This window comes from Sinohyriopsis cumingii, chromosome 17 (genome assembly GCF_028554795.1).
Source record: "Sinohyriopsis cumingii isolate HCF-2022 chromosome 17, ASM2855479v2, whole genome shotgun sequence".
Classification (NCBI taxonomy): domain Eukaryota; kingdom Metazoa; phylum Mollusca; class Bivalvia; order Unionida; family Unionidae; genus Sinohyriopsis; species Sinohyriopsis cumingii.
In genome coordinates, this window is record NC_142977.1 from 88,393,651 (window position 1) to 88,410,461 (window position 16,811).

The 16,811-nt window shown below is 36.1% G+C and overlaps 1 protein-coding gene across 3 annotated transcripts in view; it reads right to left on the reverse strand.

Moving 5' to 3' along the window:
* Positions 1-16,811, reverse strand: part of LOC149779387 (cAMP-responsive element modulator-like) — a 52,244-nt gene that overhangs the window by 10,764 nt on the left and 24,669 nt on the right. For all 3 annotated transcript variants that reach the window (XM_089940036.1, XM_089940035.1, XM_089940034.1), the window contains exons 3-6: positions 10,728-10,810; positions 3,573-3,715; positions 1,552-1,707; positions 881-1,037 (exon numbers count right to left, since the gene is read on the reverse strand). In XM_089940036.1, coding sequence (XP_089796162.1) covers positions 881-1,037; positions 1,552-1,707; positions 3,573-3,715; positions 10,728-10,810 — 539 coding nt within the window. The remainder of the gene's footprint in view (positions 1-880; positions 1,038-1,551; positions 1,708-3,572; positions 3,716-10,727; positions 10,811-16,811) is intronic.

The following is a 16,811-nucleotide window of genomic DNA, read 5'->3' on the forward strand; positions in this document are numbered from 1 at the left end:
TTAAGACCAACTAGTCATCATAACAAGTCTGCTGGTGAAAACCTCATGTTCATATATCATCATATAAGGAGTAGAGACAATATTTTCAATATAGCCACCATGGTGGCCATTTTTAGGGTTTGTCATTTTCATTTAGGACCAACGTGACAACACAAGAACTCGTCTGATAAAAACACCCTGTCAAAACGACTTTTCATTTAAGAGAAGTAGCAAATACAAAAATATTCTAGGTGGCCAAATACTGGATGCCAGATCAGCACCATTTTAATTCAATATCAACAAAACGTTGTAAGAAGTCTTTTAGTGAAAACCCTATGCTGATATGACCATTCATTCAGAAGTAGTGACAACAATTTGAAGCTGGCCACTGTGAATCATATTAGACATCACAAAAAGTCTTTCTGTGCAAACCTTATGTCAATAAGACTTTCTGTTCAGAGGAGAAGCAATAAAAGAAGATTTTTCAAGATGGCTGATGTGGTGATCATAGTGGACATCAGATCATCACCATTTTCATTTAGGATCAACAAGACATCATAAGAAAAATTTTAGGGACAACCCCATGCTGATATGACCATCAATTCAGGAGAAGTGAAAATAAAAAGATTTTCCAAATGGCCAATGTGGCAGCCCTATTGGATGTCTCAGCAGTTTTTTCCATATAGGACCAACTAGACCATTGGAGGAACGTGTGTGTAAAAGTTTCATGGTAATCCTACAAACACTTTAGGAGTATCTATAACAAACCTCAGCTAACAAACATATGGACAATGCAGGAAAGACCATCTCATAAGCTCTTCTGGTCTATGACCTGTACAGCTAACAGCTATCATCAACATATAATTGAATGACATGTTTTATTTACTTATGAAAGCCAGACCTGTTTTTGAGGAGCCTCAGCTCTCTTTTTCTTGCAGCTTCTTCTCCCAGCTGTTGTGGGCTTCCAATAGAACCACCTGTTGTGGCCATTACAACACCTTGTGGGAGGGTACCTGATGTGGCTATCTGATAGGCCTGCACTGTTCCTGTGCTTCCCACTTGAAAAAATGGATATAAACATTAAAAGCAATGTAGCTTTTACTTAAAGAAATAAAAAGAAGAAACATTTAATTCATCATTTGTTATATATATTTTTTTAAATAAATGTTTTCAAAACACTCTCCTTCAAATTCCAGGAGTATTATGATGTACACTATGGGACTTCAAAAACTATTTGCACAAAAATCTTAACATTCTTTAAGGGATGATGTATACACTGACAGATCCATATCTGTTTTTGTATACAAATTGCCACTGCAACCAAAAAGCCAAAGTCTTAAAATTTGAAAATGTGTTGAAAATTGAAATACTGCAGTAATGGCCTATAAATCTAAGCAAGTCAAGTACACATGCATTCAGATATGTCTTCCAACTTTTATCTATGTTGAGTGTTTTTAAAAGTATTTTTAATGCAGTTCTGCTAATGAGCTTCTTAGGTCAGATGGACATGACCAAATTAAAATACCCTGCTGCATACAAAAAAGGTTCTCTACATAATTTGCCAAGCATTACCTGGGATATAAAACTGTTGACCATCAGGTCCTGTGGCGTACTGCACAATTGTGGCCCCAGCTGTAACAGCTGTTGTGGAGTTTGGACTGGCATTGGTCATGGTCAGCATCTGAAGTCCTTGCGCAACTGAACCATCAGCACTTATCTGAATTGTGCCTGCAAGAAATAAAACAGATTTATAATACATATACAAACTGAAGGCAAAATATAATTGGATGAACCTCTAACTTTGTAGCAGTAAAGTGCAGACTATACTACTATATGAAACTTAAATTTCATTTCAGTATCATGATGCTCTATGCAATCTATAACAAAGAGATACACGTTATCAAAAATATCTCCAACAAATATAAAAAAGAAGCCAGCCATGACTTGCATGTGGAGCCTGCCCATGATCATCAACAATGAAGGCATTTATTTAGCTAGATAAATACAAGTACATATTTGAGCTACTGAAAGGAAAGGAAAGTAAGAAATTCTGAAGCTAGGGTTAATCTTGGGCATGGATGGACATGCACACAAATGGCAAAATGATTGAGACAGGAATTGTCACAGAACTATGATGGGACATTTCACTCCATATATCAAGAGTGCTGGAGAAAAAGATTATATCCCATGGAAAATCACCATATTTTAAAGTCCTGACAAGGATTAAGTTTAAACGTATATGAATATATCTTATAACATGGCATCAACTCAGTTTGCAGATATAGCTGTGAACTTCTTTTGCACTCTGTCTTGATATCATTAACACATAAACAACATATATACTACAGTTTTGAAATATCTTTCTGAACTAACCCTGTTCATGAGTGAAAGTTAGAAAGAGTAGCGTGTGGTGGATGAAATCAACAAAAAACACAAGACACAAGTGATGAAGACAGAAGATGACTGAGGCTGTTTAAAGTGCATCACTGTTACTTCAAAAGGATGTTAAAAATTGATAGCCCAATTATAATTTATATATATATATTTTACTGATTACATAAACACAATAATAATAACAACACATAAACATCACATAGAGAATGTAATGCAAAACTACATGTACATATAAGTGCATGTAGTGTATGTAATTGTGCCATAGCTTAACACATGACTCTTATAAAAATTATACTTTATATACATGCAAGCTTTGGGGGAAGAAGAAAAAAATCTGAGTATATTATTTTAATATAATATTACTCCATGAAAATGGCATGAAATTTAAGAGGGGATTAACTCTGGCTAGGTCAGAACAATCTTATCTTGTCACAAAATGACGTGTCTTGATAAATAAATGCTTTAAATACGAAATATGATCGATGTTGGAATTAAAACATTGTCCAAAAATCAATATTTCTGCAGGATTTGGAAAAAGGTATGAAAATTGCAACTTACTAAATGGAAATAAACCTCAAGATGAAAGTATTTGAAACATAGATTACATGGTTGAATTCTTATTAATCTTTCTCATGGAAAACACACAGTGACACAGTGTTTGATAATCATAATCCTTGATGTTTAAACCATATTTTTATGATCTGATCTGCATGTTTTGAATTAAAATTGACAATGTGGATCATGTCCTGTTCTATGATGGCTGTACTTTATGTCAAGCTTCCGCAATGGTGTGTTTGACAATTATTACAGTATAGACAGCAAATTGAAGGCATGAGGACATTCTACTGGTATGCATGACTGAAAATTCCAGGTAATTTCTGAATGGCTAATCAATGTTTCATTGTAATTCAAAAACTACAGATATTCACCTAATGTAATTTTATGTTCTTCAGTTATGTCTTAGCTCCTTTTTTACTGCCCTAGTTCTGGTTATTATTCAGCTAAAATCACACAATAAAGCATTATAAACAAAGTAAGAGCAGCAATACAGTTATAGTCAAGACAGTCATAATCAAAACATTCTCCCAACATAGTATTCTACTACTCACATTAGTGCCAGGCAAATGGTAACGGCTTTACATGTGCAAAAAATTAATCAATTTAATCCGTTTCCCTTTAAAAAATATTACAGCTTGTACCTGGTGTCTGTTGATAATGGACTGAGTTTGTTGTCAAATTTGTAGCAACATCTTGTGAATCACCATCTTGACTCTGGCTACTGTTTGATTCTTCCTCAATTTTTGAGACAGAAACAGGTGAAGACAGCTCGTTTAGGATTTTTCTGCAGGGACAAAATTTGCAAATAATAAATTAGCACACAAACCCTTTGTATATTGTGGAATATGAAATAACAGGAAACATGCAACAACACACATAGAATGCCAGAGGGCACGTATATTGGTGCATTTTACACAGGGTTCATACAGGTAAAATATGACAAAATTCAAGGACTTTATTTTGATATTCTATATCTGAACTCACCATAGATATATACATTTGGATTGACTTGAGGCTCATGTAACTGCATTTTCCTCTCCCAATAAAGTTCACTAACATAGGTACAATAAATAAAAAGTCAAATTAACAAAAAGTTTATTAACAAGTTCTTCCTCTGTACTTAATTTCTCTTCAGCTCCTTATCTCAGCATCCTGCTTATTGCAAAGACCATCATACATTCCAAGTTTCTCCTCAGCTCCTTTACAATTAGTATTGGCCTGTGCAAGAAGTTGCCACTTCAGTGTCTTTTCTGCTTTTAAAGACAGTTCATCTGCTTTCTTCACAAGTATTTCATAATCTAATCTGGCCTGCTTTTTTCTTAATTTCTTATGGTGTTCCCCAATGCTAAAAACACACAAGTTAAGATGTTTTCCTTTCTGTACACGAAAACTTTGCAGCCAGAGCACTGTCTGGGAACATAGCATGAAAAGCATCAGCAATATGTTCATTTGAATTGTAGGATGCACGTGTGACCACAGTACAAAATGTCCATAAAATTTCTGACTTCAGAACATTGTTCTTGGAAAGGAAGTTGGAAATATTTGCAGATGTTGACTATGTGGTTTGAAGCTGCATCAGATGGGGGTGGGGGTAACATCAATCCCATCATTAATTTATTGGAATTCAACTCTGTCTTAGATATAATGTCAGTGTCTCTGGCACACGAACATTGTTGACAATGACGCTTCACTTTCCTGGTGTTTTGTACCTATACGGTGTGATTTAAGGGCACTCTCACCCATAGCCCTGATGTCTAAGACTTTGTAGCACACACAACACAAAGCTTTATGTATGTCCTTGGTCTCCTTGACCTACTTATTGGAGCCTTTCCATTCACGATTAAAAACATGCTTCCATGGTGACATTTTCATGTAGAAACCAAGGCCATGATGTTCAATGTAAGAAATAGAAAGCCGCCATATTGCCATTCACACAATCCTGCTAAATGGAAATCGTGAGTAATCTCCCTTTCCTTAGTTACCGACCAAGCCAAAGAAAGTAAAAGGCATACAGTTGATCAGACGTGTACAACAATTTTTCCAGAGGTTTAAAAAAAAGGTCTTTAATTTTCTTAAAAATTCAAGCACTTTTTAAAGAATTTTGCTCATTTTCAAGCATTTTGGACTTTTTCCCACTGACATTAAAAACAAGCACTTTTCAAGAGGTTTTTCCCCAAAAAAGAACTAGTCATCCAGCAGTTGAAAATTCAAGCACTTTTCAAATCTGTGCGAACCCTGTACACATATTTTTGGAGGATACATAAGGACTAATTGTACTTTCTACAAATTTCACTGCAGCAGTTGAAATTTTTTTTTGATAATTGTCTAGAAACACAGGATCACAGAAGTGCTGTTGTGAATAACTGATTGTCAATGAAAATATAACCCAATATTTTATTAAAATCTTGTGAGCAGTTAGATATGGCAAATTAATGTCAAACATTTATATTGATAGTCAAAAGTTGCCATGATAAGTATACCCAGTAGTTGTAATATCACTAGGCTGCCTTTAGTATACTGGCAATACGGTCATCTTTGAAAGAGTTCTCAATGTTCCATTAAGTTCAGTTTGAAACTGTTAAAACAAGATACCCATGCATGCTTCATACCGCTCACCTGGGTAACTGACAAATGTAAGCTTGTGAAAGCAAATTCAAATATGTAGTGAAACTGCAGATGATACACTGACTAGAAGGCACAACAAAAATGAGTAATCTTGGTTTCACACTAAAACAAAATTAGATTCATTGCTTCTTATGAGATTTTTTAAACTCGTTTATTCCCTCTCTGTTTACCAGAACTGAACCATGTTTACTGGGCTAATTTTATTCCTTTGAGAAAATATTTTATCTGGATTACTTAGCATGTTTTAACATAGAAAATACACACTCTCTATTGCTGTACTATGACTCTATGGTTGTGAACTAAGTAACAGAAAACAAAAAAGCCAGCAAGTTTAGTAACATTCAACAAATAATTCTTAAATTTATCAAATGAAACTTAAAGAGGAACTTACAGTATTAAGAATTAAATCCCAAATCATCCTAAAGGTTCTAGTACATGTCTAAAATATAGTGGCGTTCTGAATAAATTCCAGTGGCATTCCGAATGAATTTCAAGCTTGAATGTGCTGATGTACCAAGTCTTGACTCTGCCTGTACCAACATTCTTTTAAGTATCATAATGATTTAATCCAGAATATCTTTGAATGAGTTCTCAAAATTCCCAAAATGTTTTTTTGTCCAAAAGTTAATGAGCACTTCTAATTCCAATGCACAATTTTAAGTAAAAGAATTCCTTTCACTGATTTCATGATACGCCTGTTGTTCCGCTGCAAATTTATTTGTTTTAGTTATGATCTTTAAAAAAATTGCAATTGAAAAATACAAATGGAAATGGTATGGTTCTGGAGCTGTTTTCATGTAACTTATGTGATGATCCTGACTGCTGAGTAAATGGACTTGTGCCATTATCTTGCATGTCTTCAAACCAATTTGGCTGATCATCATGTGTCACTCGAGTCTGATGACATTTCAATGTAGAGATATAGCAAAAAAAAATTGATCCATCATCTTAAATGGCATCATTACTTATAAAATCAGATATTTTGTCGGAACTTAATCCAGAAGAATTATTTTTGCTTCCAGACAAATCACTGTAATCAACAAACGAGGACAAAATCGTTATGATGAAATCAGGGAATTCCCTTCATAAATACAAAACTTTGCTTCCGGTATTGTATATGATACACTTTGATTGAAACTTTGCATACTGAAATGAATGGAAAAATCAACAACACATATTCTTAATTTTGTATTGTTATTTTATACGTCCCACAATTAAGGCAAATTTCATGTTTTAAACACCTTAAAGCTCCATTATGCATAACAAAGTATGGAAGAAGACCTGCCGTATTTGCCATGCATTCTAAATATGTGATTTTTAACATCAAGAACATAATGGCATTATGAACTGATATTAATAATATAAACTTCAGTTTCATATTTGGAAAACGTTACATTTATAAGTAACCTACATATGTGAAAAGGCCATAATAGTTCCATCGAACTGAGGTATTACCATTGGCTAACACCACCATTTTGGATGTGGCCTTGGAAAACCCCTCTACGTATAATCTGTTGGTAAAATTTAGATTTAGATGGTATAATAATAGGAAACACGTCATTAAAACTGGATGTTAGAGAAGATGATTTATTAGTTTTGACCAGTGTTTGGTTACCATGCAGTGAATCAACATTTAATTGAAAGATGTTACCTATTCATAGTATACACTGTGTAAAGCAAAGAAATGCAGAGAAGGGGGGAGGCAAAAGTAAAAACTTTGTCTTGCATAGATGGGTGTGTGTGTGTGCAAAGGTAAAGGTGTAGAAAAGTAAACCTGGGGAGCAAAGGGTTAACAATAGTGTTTCAAGCAATAGTTTTAGTATTCTACAAGCTTGTAGTTCTTTTACATTAACATGCATGGATAAAACAAAATGTGCTTTCAAGAGAATTTAAATTTTTCAACAGTTGTGATTGACAGCATTACTGTTTGAATACCTTGTGCTTTTTCTTATTCTCTTTATCCTAACTTATCTCACTTCTTGAATTAATACAGTGGGTGGAAATTACAGCTACTAGAGACCTTACTGATGTGTGTACAGGGAAACAATATAACATGCTTTCTTTTTTTTATTCAGAGGGCTCAAACAAAACAAACAAGTTTAAACATTAATGTTTTATCACCAGATTATAGTATCAGAGGTCTCAATAGGATTTTAAAACTAGGAGTCCATTACTCTTACGTTAGGAAAAACATGAGTCCCACCAGCAAAAGTTGCAGTCCCCTCCCAGAAGCATACTGAACATAAATGAAATGGCTATTTGTCCAGATGAGAAGAACCAGTGGTTGTCACTAGTGGTTTTCCAAATTCTTCACACCACTGACATATAGCTCTTGTTTGTCCATCAGAGTGAGAATAAACTTTGTCAGTCCTTGGAAAGGTCTTATTTCAAACACTAAGTCAGGCATCACACATCTTGTTACACTTGGCTACTATTCCATCTGAACAATTATTTCAAGCAACTTTATATCTCTTCTAAATCTTGCTACAATCTTCATCAATATGCTGTTTAACCCCAAAATACTTATCCAAATTTGCAGATGGCATTTTGTCTAAGTCTCAACGTGTCTTGATTTTCAGGTCACATGCACTACTTATTGGGCTACATTTGGAAATGAACACAATAATGAAAGATAAAGTTGTTCATTTGATGTACTCTTATAAATGACCACATGTACATCTCTGGGTCTTTCTGCCTCCAAAATCAGTCACTGTACATATCACATTTTCCCACCACTCAGCAGCTAGTCAAATTCATTAAACTTGCCACACTGCTACTGCATCTGTTCTTTTTTATGTCCTTTTATAATGACAACATGCACACCTTGAGGTCTTTCAGCCACAAAATTCTGTCACTGAAATTATCAGCACAGCTAAAATGTTCATCTGAGCAATACGTTTCCACTCAGCAGGTGGCTGAAGCAGGACTGGCAAGCATTTGTTTTGGTGCCCAGCTATTGCTTGCATATGGAGGGCTCCTGCATAAGTGACTTTTAGTGTCCCAAACAAAACATTTGTATCCAAATACGTTATTAAGTGTTTCTAGGACCAATGCATTGTTTATATTGATTAACAAGTACCAGTAGCTATGTTAATCTCAATGAACAAAGTATACAAAATGCGTGTGTGTGTGCATGTGATCATTATTTCTGGTTATTTTTTATTTATTTTTCCAAAATGCAACTCTGATTCACTGATGCCAAGTCAGAGAATCTTACTTGCAAAATACACCCCGATTTGTGGACTTCGACCATTAAAAAAAACAAAACTTTTGCATGCTGTTCATGCCAGCATCAATCAACAACAAAGCAGTTCAGATTTGTACACATTTAATCTAATTTCCCCTTGATCGGCTAATCAGGTAATCAAACACTAAAATCAAAGGATACAAGGTAGAACATTTGTAAACTATTCACTGCTCTATTTTTCACAATGCTTAAAATGTACGAGAGCTCAGTACAGGAAAAAAAGAAAGGTAAGTCAGCCAAGCTTAAATGAAAGCGAGGGAGAAGTAAGTTAGTGAGGAAAAAAAACAGTAGGTACAACTGCTAATGAAAAATGGAAAAAAATCAAGAAAAGCTATCCAAAACTAACATGGAAAAAGAACCTGTTTTCAATAACCAATTATGTGATATGAAGGTAAAAAATGGTGTGCAACATACTTTACAACATGTCGAACAATTCACAATATTGGTTAATGATTCATGATGAACAATAAAATGGATGAAGGTGAAACTGGAGACCACCCTTAGTTATACAATGCAGAACCAAATTGCCAAGCCATACATAACGTGAATGGAGCAAATGCTAATAACTCTTGAGAGCTTAAAATAATAGAGAAACACTAGGTCAACAGTACTCTTTCAATCCCTGTGGCCTATTGTTGGTGATGGTATCAAGCCCCCTGGCAAGAGGCAGAGTTATGATACAAGTCTGTCAGATATGGGGAAGGGTCTTGCAACAGATCTGAGTCACCTGAGGTCTTTTTTTCTATCCAAATGTATACAAAGAATATGCACACAACAGATATAGTAATTTCACTTGTTAAGCTACAAAGCAATGTAAAATGTTCAATCTAAACAATGTAGACATTATAGCCATGCAGCTGGTAAAAGAATGAGGGGGCAGTACGCATGGACAACAGTCTATGGTGCATCCCTGGGTTGATCCAGGGTTCTGAAGTCTTCTGTTTCACATCAATAGGAGGATGAATTCTCATCATATGATTGGGGTATTGTCCACCTAGAAAACTACTGGCTATGCCTTAGCAACAGTCAATGGTATTACAGGTATTCAAACCTGTTTTTACTTAAATTCATGTATCCTATATTTTACAATTATTTTTGTTACATTTTAGAATGGGAAGAAATCACTTCAAAACACAAAACTCGAAGAGCCCTGTTGTAACTTCCCTTGCTTCAATATGCAACTTATTTTTGACCTCCAAAGTGGCAGCAACGTCTGCCAGTCATATGCTAGACTACCATATTAATATGCATGGATCTGCTATTTATCAAACACACCAATGATCATGATGATAATTAGGCTCATATTTAAAATTCAATGAAAATCAGATCAGAAACAAAGCTTCCAAATTGGTAACAAGCTCAGCCAATCAGATATAAGATCATGTAATTAGTATGTTTGGATCTTACTAATTACTGAATTCATACTACAACAGTTACAACTGGTTTATTATGTGCATTACCACAGATGAATCAAGTTATCAGTCAATAGCCCATGTACCAGGCAGATTCTAGTTTTGGACTGAACTTTGTTGTACTCCACACAACATATTCTAATACCAAGTTAAGTGTCTAATACCAAGTCACATGATACTGCTGGGTCTAGTGTCCAAGTCTAAATGCAAACCCACAGTGTTAACAATGGTTGGAGTGACATCATCAATTCATGCGCCAAAATTACTTTGCAATCCAACCATAAAATCAGTGACTGTCATCATTTGATTAACAGAACCTTACACATATGGTTATCTCAAATGAAATGTATAAAACAAGTTTCATTTATTTGCTTTACTCCAGAACACAAAGCAATAATTAGACTTGGACTCAAAACTCATGATCTACTTTCCAGGAGTCCACAATGCAACCCACCTGGCCACACTAAGATTCAGTACATTATTTCATTTATTCAATGGCAGAATGTAGATACCTGTATGAGGGCCTTCTGGATAAAATTTCTCTTCTTTTCTTTCCATCTGAGTCATCTGACAGGTCATCTTCAACAGGCGCAACCTAAGATAATATTTATTGGTAATAAATAATAGTCAAGGATTCCACAGAAAATATCTCCTCCATTGTCATGAGTGCTATAATTATTCATATGACTGTCGAAAACCTTTCATGCAAATAATTAACAGTGTCAATAAATGAAATCAAAGCCCCAAACGTTACACAAATGTCTTGAAAATCTACACACCAAAGTTTAGAAAAATACCCTATCACGAATATCCACTTTTCTGCCTTCTGCCTACAAGGTTACCCTCCACAACCAACCCACCTCCCACTGAAAACTAGTATGCGAAACCCGTCTAATCTACTAATCCTTGTAAAATGTTAAACTAAATATGACCAGTTTCTCCGATCAGTGCTGACAAGTACACAATACAAGTGATAGTCCATTTTATCTAAGAAAATGGCAACTTTAACCCCTACCCCCAACAATCCCTGAGGTTACTGAACTAAAATCTTGGTAGTTTTCATCTTAGTCTTTTTGAAAGGAATTGCTTCATGTATATTAAATTCTTCAAAAGTATTTACTTGATCACATTTATTGGGATTCCAACTCCTGCCCCCCCCCCATACAGCCCTTCTGACATGTCTCAATATCATAAGAGTCATTAAGAATAATATGAATTCCAAGATACCACTGGGCCTCCCTTGTAAATATTTTTCGTTGTGCCATGAAATTCGCCAAATTACAAAATTTGGAGCCACTTTTCAGCCAAAGAAGCCATTTTATGCCATGACGCAGGGACTTAAATATATGTGTAATATTATATTAGCAGCAGAGGGGGCGAATCCCACAACTTTTAGAAGCCTCCAAACGCTGAAATAAGCCCTTTAAAAAACCGTGTTGACACTTCGTTGTAAACGCAATTGTCGCCGTTGTTGCTGCGTTTTGTTGTCGTCGCCCCCTCTGCTGCTGTGAATTAAAAATTTAAGTTAACAATAATAAAATTTCTTCCTGTGAGAGATTCTGTAAGACAAAAATTACAAGCGTGGCAAGAAGCACAAGTTGAATTTGCAACAGGTGCAGAACAATTATTTAGACCTGTTATGACAGCTACTGAAAAAGCTGCGGTGGTCACTGAAAGAGCTTTACTGGGAGATCCTAAGGATGATATTAAGGAGGAAGAGGAGCGAAGAAAGGGTATTCTTCTGGTGCTAAAACAAACCGCCGAGCAGACTGAAAAAACTGCTAGAAAAACCAAACAAACAAAAAAGATTTTACAAGGTCTTCCAACTGATATAGCTGCAGCTCAACCTCCACCCACCACCGAAGAAGGCTTCTGTACCCAAAGCAGCAAAAGAAAGTGTTGAACTGACTGCAATATTTGATCCGTCTTTTATTAGAGTCCTTAAGAAAGCGCCAGAAGACAAATTACCTGGACTGATATTAGCAGGTTTATATAACAAAAATAAAGTTTTAAACCCGAAATATATTTCCGTGACTGATGACAATTTTGTTAGATGGGCGTATCGTGTATACAGACAAAAAAGCGGTCAAATCTAACGATCCAAAATATTCAAAACTTATAAAGGCAATGCGGAAGCTTCACGAAGGTAGACAACCACAAGATCCTCCACCTCCCTATTCACTGCCTGAGCAAACTTTGTCGATGCCACAACAAAAGAAATCTCAATTCATACCTGTAGGATTGTTTACCAATAAAGCTCTTAGTGTTTTTACTGACCGGGATAAATTACTCAGTATTGCTGCACATGGTTATGATTCTAGAAAAGAATATCTAAAACCCCGACTCGATGAAATAATAGAACCTGAAGGTTGGGTCCCTTTATTATATTTTGCTTCTAAAAATTTGCCTGTTGATATAGAAGATCCCGGGTATAAAAAATTTGCAAAAGATGTAAAAACCAAAAGACGACCACAATCTCCAGAAATATTTTATGATGCGCCCGACATTGGCGCAACTGGCAGTGGTTTGGGGGGTGATTTTATTCCCTGCCCTAATAATATTATCAATGATGCATTACGGTTATAAGTTCTCATAGCAGAAGCGCGGGCTGGAAATAACTCACCAGAAATAATGAAGCAGCTGATATCTGTCAGCGATTATTTCAAGGTGGTATTATGGATACTAGCATCTATCGAGAACTTATTGATGAACTCACGGACAGCGACTAGTTAGATAAATAACTAATTAAATAAAATGATCGCACACAATTTTCATCGTAGACCAGTTATGGTCAGGGTTGTAAATTCACGAGTACCCGTATACAGGATGACTTTATGGAAATGGACTTGGTGATGTTTGGGGTTTGTTCGTGAGGATGGCTCCTAAAGCAATACCGATCGCAAAACAATTATCAATGAAAGCTATTGGCGGGAAGTGGTCTTCGTTTTAGACGATAACTTCTATAATAAAATGTTTAAACGGGAATCCAACACAGCATTTGACATAGATGAACCAGCTCTTAAAAATGAATCAGTGCGTGATTATCAGTATTATTCTTATGATGCACGAGAACCAAATAAACGAGGACGAATTGAATTACAGGTTCAGGATACAAGTAGATATTTCTTGCCCGCTTAAGCATTTATTGAAGTAGAAGGTGAAATTATAAAAACAGATGATACAGTATACAGGGATGCGGTTAAAATCGGTTTTGTCAATAACGGAATTATGGCCTTGTTTGATAGTACTATCTACATGATTGATGGAAAAAATATTGAATCAATTCAGAAGGATGTCGATGTTGCTACAACAATAATTGGTTTAGCAAGATATTCTGATGATTATACAAGATCAGCTGGTCCATCAATAATGTTTACCAAGGACGCATCTAATTTTCCTAACAGTGATCAGTTTATTATTAGATGACCAAAAACCCGTGCTGCCCCTAATCCTGCTGATATCGACATGGAAGACATGATTATTAGCGCTAATACAGAATTTAATTTAGGTTTCGCTGCACGTAGATTAATGTTGAGCGGGAATCGTAGAAATTTTTCATGTGCCATTCCGCTGACACATATCTTTGGATTTTGCAGAGATGTCAGAAAGGTAATTTTTGAAGCAAAACATACGGTCGTGCTTGTTAGAAAAAATAACGATAATGATGCTTTATGGCGACCTCTAGGTGACGCTGGTAAGGTAGAAATAACAAAACTATCACTGTGGATGCCGGTAATGACTCCTGCAATTACTAAAGAACAGCGACTGCTTTCTTTTATGGATCAAGTTGGTAAATTGTTGTTATCGTGGCTTACAGCAACCACAGATAGTATTCAAAGTACCAATAACGGTTTATTTACCTGGCATATAGCATCACAGCAGGGGGTTTCCGCGCCGCGACATATTTTTATTGCTCTTCAAAATGCTGCACGAGTAGGTGATCAAACACGTTCGCATATGATATTTGATCAACTTGGTATCACTGACGTTTCTCTGAGAATAAACGGACATGAAGAACTGTCTGAGAACATAGTGTTAAATTTTGGTAATAATCATGTTGCACGTGTATATCAACGATTGATGAAATATCTAGCGTGTGATCTAAATATCGACACTGGTTTGCAAATATCACAATTGGATTTTATATCTCATTATCCAATCTATTACTTCTCACTAGAGCATCTTGATTTAACTAGACAGTCTGTCATTGATGTGCACTTTCGGGCTACCGTGAATAGAAATGTGGCTGAAGTAGCTAATTACAGAGGAATCACTGTTATACTTTCTGATAGAACAATGTTATTTGAAGGTGCTGGCGGCCGAATGAGATTCGTTGATGCACCAGTAGAAAACGTAATATTTTCCAAAAACATGTAGGACAATTAGATCAATCTCGTATTAAATAAAATGTCATATAGTCACATTAATGTCACTCTGACTCCTGGTCAGGCTAAGAAATTACAATGGAAAAACGCGAGCATATGTGGGGCAACGATAACACTAAAAAATGATCAGACTACTGGCGGTCCAAACAAGCTATCGCTGACTAAAACACAACTTAATCATTTGAATAAAGCAAAACAAGCAAAAACTGGAGTTCGACTTGATTTCACTCCAAAAGCTGTCAAGGACATGATTAAAACCAGTGGTATATTTCCTCTTCTCACTGCGATACCAACGCTCATTGCCACCGCCACTCCCGCAGTCACTAAGGCCGCCGCATTAGGAGCTGTTGGAACAGTTGCTGGAATGGCACTAAAGAAAGCCACTGGAAAAGGATACAAAAAAAGGGATGCGGGCTAAGACTTCCAGGAACTCCACCATTGTGGTACCCAAAACAGTTTTAACACCGATGTCAAATTTTGATTTGCTCGATGCTGTTAAACAATTAAATATAAAAAATTTCGGAGGCGTCTTTATGCGAGATCAGCTACCACGACAACCGAATAATCCAGAAACTGGAATTATTAATCTCGATAACAGCGATGGTCCAGGAACTCATTGGGTTGCTTACACGTGATCGATCAACATGGAATCATCTATTTTGATTTGTATGGGTTAGCACCGCCAGTCGAATTTCTAAAATATACAAAAGACATCCCCATGTCAGGGTCAAAAGTTTGGTACTCAACGCTGCCAACACAAACACTGACCGATCCTCCGATATGTGGCCATGAAGTATTAAATGTTCTTGATGCGATATCAGCGTCAACCAAACCACCTCATAAAGTCGTGCACGAGTATACCACGGGTCGATTTAATCAGTTTCCTATCAAATAATGGTTGATATTTACGGAAGATCTCTTCTCAACAGAAAAGTAAAGTGAACCTACGTGGATTTATCAAAATATGTGACCAAAGATGAAATCGATAATCTTTTAAGTCTAACCGGAATAGACCCAGATGAGGTTGTTATTTTTCAGGACCGACACAGAAAACTAAAAACCAGCGATATCAAATGGCATGAAATAATTTGTAGGGTTTATTGGAGCTACTCCGGGTAGCATCCCTGTGTTCATTGATAGCGGAAAAATCAGAGATTCGCTGATATCAATTGCGGCGCTGCGAGATGATATGCAGAAAGTTGCAGTAAAAAAGACCGCTGATACAATGACAGGTGAACTCAGCATGAACGGTAACAAAATAACCGTTTTAAGAGATCCAACATCCCCGGAAGATGCTGCGCCGAAAAATTATGTTGACGCCATTGACGATAAATTGTCCACGTTGCGGGCCGAGTATGATGTTCATGTAAACGCGTTTACACATCTCCGTAGAAACTTTAGAAAAACCTATGAGACCACAGATAAGTTCTTTAGAACTCCTCCCGTCATCGACATGAAACTTTCTGGTATAAAAACTAACACTGACACGATCAAACAAACACAACAGGATATCGTAGCGGGGATTCCTGAGATCATTAACAAAACCGGTTTGATTAAAATCCCATCTGGAGTTACTCCAGGGCATTTTACCAACATAGTATACACAGTATCATCTGGATTTGCAACATGGTCTAAACAAAATAATACTATTGAGTATACAGCAACAGTTAGTGGAGTGTATAGACTGTCTGTGTTCAGCGCCCCTAAATTTGAGATATCTACAACATATCCCTGGAGACATACCACCGACATGTTTTCCAGGGTTGTAACTATCATATTAAACAAGGGGACCGAAGAAACATTTATACTGGAATCCGCTGACAAGAAATTAACTGCAACATCTTACTGGTGGTGTTTGGAATTTGTAGCTGAAACGCCTCAACTGGTTACTGCGTAAAATAATAAAATGGCATTAAAAAATAAGTCAGCATCAATGACAACACTGGATGCGCAACAATACAGATATGATCAAGTACGCGAAGGGCAGTCAGAGTTAAAAAATACTATTAACGAATGTACAGCAAAGGTAAAAAAATACAAGCGGCGTGTAATCATCCTAGACACAATAGTGTATTCAGTGTCCGCGTTAGTTGCATCCACAGGAGTATTATTCTCAATGCTAACACCAGTGACAACTGCAATCGCGGTCACAATTACAGTTTCAACATCAACTACAATTGCAGGAGTTGCTAATATTATCACGAAAAAATA